The following is an 8532-nucleotide window of genomic DNA, read 5'->3' on the forward strand; positions in this document are numbered from 1 at the left end:
TTATGTATAGCCTAAATAAAATGAAGAGTTATTCAGTCTTGCTTCTTGTGTGAGAAACATCTCTGATTGATTTGGGGTATTTTCTTGCTTTTTCTAATGCTCCTTTTGTTGCAGCTATGACATTGTTTCCCCATCTGCAGCTGATTCAGAATGCAGTAGATTAATGGCAAAGTTAGAACAATTCTTGGTGAAACACACATATTATTTGCATGTGTAGAAAACGTCAAGTCATCTTAAATACAACATAATGTTCATTTAGTAAATTATGATCCCATTTTAGTAGAAATAGAGGATTAAGCAGGGAATGCTTTTTAGGGCGTGGCTACCATGTGATTGGCAGGTTGCTACCATTGCATTATTTTGTTTGGGTGATGTCTATGTTTTTTCTCCTAGAACATTAACCCTTTCACAGTGGGTTTTTAGCGTTCGGTAGTACTTGGTGTAAACCTCCCCTAAAGTACCTACCACACATTTTCCATGCTTACACTGCGACCCCACTCCTGCTCCCTTTATTCCCTCTACTGCCCGTATAAAAGGCCTGCAAGACTTTCACAAGTTCAAAGCAACCAAAGAGAAAACCCGAAATGACCTCTCTGTTGATAGTCTCACAGGCATGTGTCAGTCGGAATGGCAAGCCTCGTTCTTAAAGCCTTTTCCAGCCTGTGGAATCACACGATTCCCTTGGGGACGTGTAGCCTTTTCCAAAGGCAGATGGACAGAGCAAAGAAAAAATGAAGACAAGCAGCAGGGATGTGGGAGAGCAATACATTCTGGGTTTCCAGTGTCCAATAAATTCATCAGTTTCAAGTGGAGAAAAGTGATGGGAAATCATTATGGTAGAAAATACCATAAAAAAGGATTCAAAGCACTTGCTGTGGGCTACTGGTGATTGCTTTGTGGTGGCAGGGCCCAATAGGCAGTTGTATAAATAGTGAACGGTCTCCCCAGGCCTCAAATGACTAATTACTTATTACTGAGTAGATGAGGAAAGTCTGTGTTTTCAAAGTAAACACTGGTGAGCAGGCCAACTGAAAAAAACAACTGAAAGGTGGATATGGTTAGAGAACGACGGGGTAAATTGACTCAGTCTTTACTTTTAATGTAATTCAAGAGTTTTCCTGATATTTAGATATAAAAAACAAAGGAATTATTTTGCTAAAGTTTTAGGATAAAGAAAAGGAAAATGTTAAGCTCAGGGAAAGCAAGAGTATGAGAGAGAAAGAGAGAGAGAGAGAGAGAGAGAGATGGAAGCGGATGGAAGCGAGACCAAGACAGAGTGGCAGATAAAATACAAGGAAAAGTACAGATAAGAACAGAAATAGAAATGGAAAAGAGACATTCCTATCTATCTTGGGTGACCTTTACCAAGAACAAATTCATGGAGGAGTGAGGTCGAGATAAGGCTAAAACAATGAGGAGAACATCTTTATTCCAACCTTTTCTCCTGCTGATATTTTATCAAACAACGGCCAATAACAAACAGCCAAAGCCCACGACCTGTGATCTGAACTCTGTTAAGATCGGACTCAGCTGACGCGAAGCACTGCATCATGTCTGAGTGACTACAAACCGGCCTCAACTGAATGCCCGTTTTTATTTATAGCCCCTACACTGAACATCTCTGAATAATCACACAAGTCTTGCTGACTGCTTGGGCTGGCACAGTGTGAAGAACCCCCATACTCATACCTTCGCACTCTCACATATTAGAAATTAATTTGCATTCATCAGCAGCACTGCCCCCGGGAGGATCTGTGGGAATATGTCGGATTGTTTAGTCAAAATTACAATACAGCTGGGGCAGTTTATCTTTTGAAAAGCCTGTTAATTTGTTCAGGAGGAAATTGTGTTTTTTATTTGCATGTTGAATAGGGAGTAGCTGGAGAACCCTTTTCCAACCTGTTGCACCCCTCTCCCCACGGCTAATGAGGCAGGGAATTACTGATTCCACTGGGAGCCCTTAGCATGACAAACACACCATGACGCTACAGTTGGCTCGAGGCGCGTCCAATGTACGTGTGTGAGCGTCTGTATGTCTGTGTGCGCACATGTGATTGTGACTGTGAATATTCATGACTGTGTGTGCAGAAATGTCTGTGTGATTGTCCTGTGGCTAGGGTTACAGCCTGCAATTACACACACAATAATTACATTAGTTTAGATTACATCAAATATCGCCAACTACTCAATAAGATGAGAGAGAAAATAGGCAATAAAATAGCCCTCTGGTTAGGTGTGCTGATATCGCTGTGCAACTAATTTCTATCCAGACTGGTCATGGGAATGTATGACAACCAAAGGACATATTTAAAATGTTTTCACTCACATTTGTCACGCCACATGAACATAAATTATTCCTTCATGAAATTGTAAACTGCAACTTGCGTTGGAAGTGATGGGATGCCAGGTAATTTCATAATCGTGTATGCTGCTGGAAGGTCCATGATGAATTATTTTGCTTCTTGACAGTTAACGGAAGCTAATGAAAAGCACAGCAGCACTGAGTGAAGAAATCAAAAGACACATTATGTTTAAGAGCAATACAAATGCCAAGATTAACTGTCTTATCGGGAGTATGCCAAGATTTAAAGGACACACATACTGAATATGTTGGCATGACTCTGTTCGTCCTACCACAGCATAATATGGAATCAAGATGGACAATCGGCCATCATAACATTCACATTAAAAGTCAGGTATTTGTCATAAATGTAAGTGTTGTACATGTTTAGCAGCAACCAGATTTATTAACACTGAGCTATCCGGCTGACTTCTACAGGTACATCTACCAGAAACTTTTGAGTACTTTGCCCGCTGTTTCTGTTTGTCTGTGGACAGATGTTGTCAGCGTGATAGCTTTGCAGTCGTATAAAAAAAAAAACAGTCATGAAACTTTACAGGTGTGAAGTTGATCTCAAAGTGAATGGAGAGAAGAAGGGAGTAACTCCAGAAAATAGTTAATGATGCCTTTGCCACTAGAAGAAACTCACAAAAGCTACTTGTAAAGTAAACTGTCCATAAACACACACCCACACCAACGAATAGTCAGACACTGGGCGACAGTATGCAAACACATACAGCGTTCCACACACCAAGTCAGAACAAAGATCCACACACTCTCACACACCCTCCAGCCCCCACCTCCTGTGATCAGAATGTGAATTCACGCCGGCATCATGGGAATATCAAGTGCTTTAAGGGTGTTTTCAAGTAAAAGTTTTTTTTCATCATCAGGAAATCCAACAACTAAGAGAAAAAGTCATTGAATAGCACCGCAGGTTTATCCCTGTAACATAAAAGCAATTCACAACAAAGTGGAGGCGAGATTAATCATCAGCGTTCGGGTGTTCAATTACAGAGTCTGGTAAGCTTGCTGTAAAGTAGTATGTGATTTTCCATCACTTTGAGGTTTAATCTTTTGGTAGCTAATGAGGTATTTTTGGTTGAATTTGAAGTCCCATCCCAACGGAAAACATAAAAAAGATGAACTTCTGAACGATCGGGGTGCAAAATGCCACAGAGAGAAAAATATCGCCTTTAAAGTTCCCATTTACACACATGCTGACAAATGTGATAAACACACACTGCGAGCGCTAATACTTCATGGGAGTTCATCATCACTTGAGCAAGAGGAAAAGCAATGAGGCTTTTTGGCACATTTCCTGCTCACCAAGGGTTGACAAATTGCCAGGGCTCTCTGTCACAGCTCCACTTTGAGGATGCTAACTGCTTCATCTGCCATGATTTAGATCTCAGGCATTAACGTCGCCCGTGGAATGCGTATTCCTTACACCTTAATTTGCATCACACAACAAGGAGCAATTGCAGTCACTTTGAATGCTAATTTGTATGAGACAAAGCTCAATGAATCAAAAACTACCTTGTGTTGTTGGGTGGAAACACTTCAGATACAAACAAAATTCTCAGACACAATTTTGAAGGTGAGTATATGAAAACAATCTTCATAAAATCCGCAAGGGTATAATTAAGGTGTTATCCAGTCAAAACAATCCCCTCCAGACTGTCAACGATGATGCTTGGGAGGCTTTACGCACTTCAATATATCTGTAATGTTTCTCTAAAAGGACTTTGAAGGTTACAGTAAACACAAACAAAACCTTCTCTGTAAAGCACTTTAGCTATCGCTATTTAAATATATATATTTAATCTTTAGCAGTCAGTAAATCTCTTCTTAATGGAAGCCCGGCTACATTTAGGGGTTGTATTCAGATAGAGGATTATAATTGTTTGTCATCCAGATAGCAGTGTAAATAAATAATTTAAAAAAAATACATATTCTAAAGGTGATACCAAACCATAAACATGAGACCTTAACTGCAAACAGAAAAAATATTATCTCTTCAAACTTTGTTTTCAGTTTTTTGACTTTTTACTTTGTGCTTTCAATAAAACTTTCAAATAACTTTCAAATAACTACCAAGAGCTTTCGATTTTATCCAGAGACAAGTTTGTCATGTGGTCTTTCTTTGTCACTGGAACAATGTTATTTCACAAAAAAACCTAAAATAAACATTTACTCTGCAAAAGCAAAGCCGGAAAACACATCCTGAGTGTGTTGTCTGTGTTGTTCCACACAATAAGGCGAGGTAATTGATTACACAAGGGAGGTCTTGGTCACCACTGTCTTGTTAACGCTTCTTTTAATTTGTGTTATTATGTTTTTCATTTGCAATATCATGTTTTTCTGATGAGTAGACAAATGACCTAAATAAACAGGATTAACGATGAAACTGACGCCGGGCAGTTGACTAGCAGTGTCATGGCAACGTTGTCTGTGGACCGGAGTCTGGTGTGGCAAAGCAAAGGCTTATCATACACACATTTTCTAATCTCTAATACCAGAGATTAATCCCAGATTTGGCCAACTGCAGATTATTTTGATTAAACAAGCTGTAAGAAATGTTTAAAACACAACAGTACCATGTAGTAAATACATGGTAGCAGGCCTACTGTAACTGTGTTGCCTGCAAATTCATTTCAGTGTATGACAAACAATGATGGAGAATTTCCTCCTGTGGCATGCTTACATATCCATGACAGATGGGTAGACTGCTAATGTTGATGTGCATTGTCAGATTTGTGGTTGTGGAGTGTTATCGATCCTCTAAGAGTCTACCATTGCCTTTTTATTAACTGCTTTTATGCTCAACGATCTCTGTTTCAATGGGTTTGGAGGGTGAGAGATAATCAGTAGAGCGGCAGCGTTAACTGTGTTCTCTCAGGAGGAGGCTGACTCACCTGAGGGTGAAAATTGGCACTGAAGAAAGCGTAGACAGAGCCAGAAAAGTCGAGAGTGTCTCTCTCTGCCGGATGGGTTTGGAGGGTGTCATCACCACAAAGTTATTGTCCAGCTTTAGCTCCGACAGCGGCTGAAACAGCCTGACGCTCCCAATGCGCTGCATGGGTGTGTGCCCTGCGAAATAGCCCATCGGCCTCTGCTGGTCTGGGTGAACAGAGCTGCCCTTTCTTGAATCCTCTGAGCTGCAGTCTCCGCTCTCCGTGGTTTGAACCATGTAGTAGAGCTCCACAGGAGTGCCCTGGGCCTGCTCAGAGACCCTCTGCCGACCCGGTCTGACGGTGGGCAGGCTGAACCAGCTGGCGAGGGGCTCCAGCTCGGCAACACATATCCCCAGCTCACCTTTTAGCCTGCATGTTCCACGCACTTCTTGAGTTTCGTGGAAGGCGAACATCCGGACGCAGGGCAGCTTGTGGATGGCGCTGTAATCATCCCAGTCCCTCCCTGCAATGTAGAACAGCACCTGAACCTTTGGCCAACTGGGGTGAATCCGCTCGCTGATAATATAGGTGTGGACCTTCCAGTTGAAAGTGAAGAGAGGCGACGATGATGCCGATGTCGGCGCTGATGATGTCGCGAAGGGGGGGGTGTTAAATGGCCCTGGCGCAGTCTGCAGCAGCTCCAGAGGGACAGGCTGCTGGACAGACAGCGGCCCGTAGCTGGCATTGACAAAGGGCATCTGCCGGGCCTGGTGGATGAAGAAGGACTCGGTGCGAGCCTGCAGGCTTGAGTTCCTCATTAAGTCCTGGTTTGCTTCCTGTAGGAAGAATGCTGACTCTGCATTGAGGATCCGGTAGCTGACAGGCAGATAGATTGGCGTGGGGCCATACCTCTGCAGGCCCTCCAGGATCACCTTGCTTTCCACCACTGAAACAAAGAGACAAAATGACTCAGTTTCAACAACTGAGGTAAAAACACCTGGAGTCATGCATCATGGTACTTATGGCTGCATGATGAAGATTCATTGTCTTACCCCTATCAACAAAACCCGAGCCAGGCGTGAAATCAAAGCGCAGATTGAGAAAGAATTGAATGAAATACTCACATTTAACATAACATTTGCATGCATTGCCTGCAACCTGAGGCAATCATATCTACAGTCACTTCTCGCAGTGAATGTTAACTGTTTGTTGGAGACATTTCATATGAGTATAACCTTCATGAGCTGCTGCTCTTATTTAAAATAATTTGTTAAACCCAATACACAACACTTGTGTCTTTCTGAAGGCTCTTGCTTATCAGTTTTTGTCCGCATTCCCTCCAGCCTTCTATCCTTTTCAATGCGACAATCTGTTTTCCTCCCTCAATTCTTCCGTCTTTTGTTTTTCCTCTATGACTTCATCTCTTGTCTCCCTCCTACATCCCGTCCTCCTTCATTCCAATTGCCTTTTATGCTTCAATACTGTTGCATATAAAAAGTTTGCCTCAAATGCCAGTTCAGACCCAATTCTATGCTCCAAACAGCCATTCTAATCAGGTTTTAATTACGTTACACTGGAAAAGTGATAGAATCAGACATTGAGTGATGTTAATTATGCATTTTAAATCCTTCAGTGCAATGCACAAAGGAAAAGTAGGAGTTACTCCCTACTATAAAACATTCGACGCTTAAGGACGATCTTGGAAAACAATATTGCTTTCTCTTTGTGAAGTGAAGTAGCATTTCAGCACTGCAGTTTTGATTGATATCCTCTCTTGCACATGATGCATAATTTCCTCTTAGCACAAAAATGTTACTGCTGCAAGAAAATGGTATACCCAGGCAATTAGTACATAGCATATGTTGTATGGAGTTGGGGAAATATAGTTTTTCTTTACTTCTAATTTGGACAAACTTCTACATCTATCTGTTTGTATTAAGACAATAAATGTAAATTGGATCCACTTAGAAATTTGCAAAATATTTTTATGATTTATATCCCTAATGCTCAGCTAAATCAGAGGTAGTATGCACCTGTTCCTTTCACCTCGCACACCATCTTTGCTTCACGTCACTGACTGCACGCCTGCCCTTTAACTCTCCTGAGCCCTAACTGAGGAGATGTGTGCTAAGGTATCGGGAAAAAAAAGAAAAAAGATCTGTTTTGTATTGTTAACATTACTCAGGTGTCATAGTGGCACTGGTATTTAAAAAAAATCTACTGATAGCCACTTTCTTACCGGTTTTGCTCACAGTCACAGCACAGTCCTATCTTTACTATCCGGTATGCCCATCCAACCTCACCTCACCTACAGTATATACTTCAAACTGCTTCCATCCTGCTGTAAATCTTCCCCTCCCCCCTGTTTCTCTTCACCATCAAGTTCCAGATATTTGGACTGATGGAGTAGCCCATGAGAGGCCATTGATTTTCTGTCCCGGACTCTCCGTGCTGTTGTAGACGTGGCGTGGCAGTGATTTGTGATGATCCATGGCCAGATGGACGCAACTAGAACCAGATTAGAAGTCAGCAACTTCAAAAAGGAAAAAGCCTGCTCTCAAGAACCCTGTTTTACCTTAATGTTTAGGATACAAATTTAATATCTGGCCCTTTAATAACATTATTAAATATGAACTTCGACATACAGACGGGAGGATATATATATGATATAGTATATATATATATATATATATATATATATACCACTGAAGAAAATGACCTGATACTGTATATCCATCTAATAATCATCTCTCATAAGGAGAGCGTAGTGTGCCATGCACCAGGTTATTTAAAGCTCCTGGTGCTAAAATGCCATTTTCATTATTTACCTTTTATCTTAAGTCTGACTGTAACCCGGCCTAATGGGGTGCCTAATGAACTGATCGGTGTGTTAATCTCTGATCCTTCTTTATCGGTTATGACTTTCATGTCCAAGCATGATAAGTTGGTTCTATTTAGTCAATTAGATTCTCAAATAAACACACATTTTCTTTCAAAACACGTCCCTCTACCGCAGCAGGGGAAGTCATTGTGTTGGCTTGCCTAATGAAAAAAAACTGCCACACAGTTATTCCATGTAAACACTTTAAAGGTAAAAAGTCTGACACGGATATGGCTAACAAAGCCATGGAAATAATAATGAATGAATCATAAATATAAATCACTATTCCGTAAGCAGTTGCTTCTTTGTGTGTTTTCATGTTGCTAAGCTTCTTCAAACTACTCCAGAGTTAACTTGTACAACTGCTATACAATACTCATTACAGTTGAAAACAAGTTGTAATTTGCAACTTC

The 8532-nt window shown here is 41.1% G+C and overlaps 1 protein-coding gene across 1 annotated transcript in view; it reads right to left on the reverse strand.

The window, feature by feature from the left end:
* The window catches only part of si:dkey-112m2.1 (transmembrane protein 132C), a 76983-nt gene extending 69687 nt beyond the window's left edge, over positions 1 to 7296 (reverse strand). The window contains exons 1-2 of the mRNA XM_034547264.1: positions 7272 to 7296; positions 5260 to 6184 (exon numbers count right to left, since the gene is read on the reverse strand). Of these exons, the coding sequence (XP_034403155.1) occupies positions 5260 to 6184; positions 7272 to 7296 (950 nt within the window). The remainder of the gene's footprint in view (positions 1 to 5259; positions 6185 to 7271) is intronic.
* Between the last annotated feature and the right edge of the window lie 1236 nt (positions 7297 to 8532).

Source organism: Cyclopterus lumpus, chromosome 12, assembly GCF_009769545.1.
Source record: "Cyclopterus lumpus isolate fCycLum1 chromosome 12, fCycLum1.pri, whole genome shotgun sequence".
In the NCBI taxonomy this organism is placed as follows: Eukaryota; Metazoa; Chordata; class Actinopteri; order Perciformes; family Cyclopteridae; genus Cyclopterus; species Cyclopterus lumpus.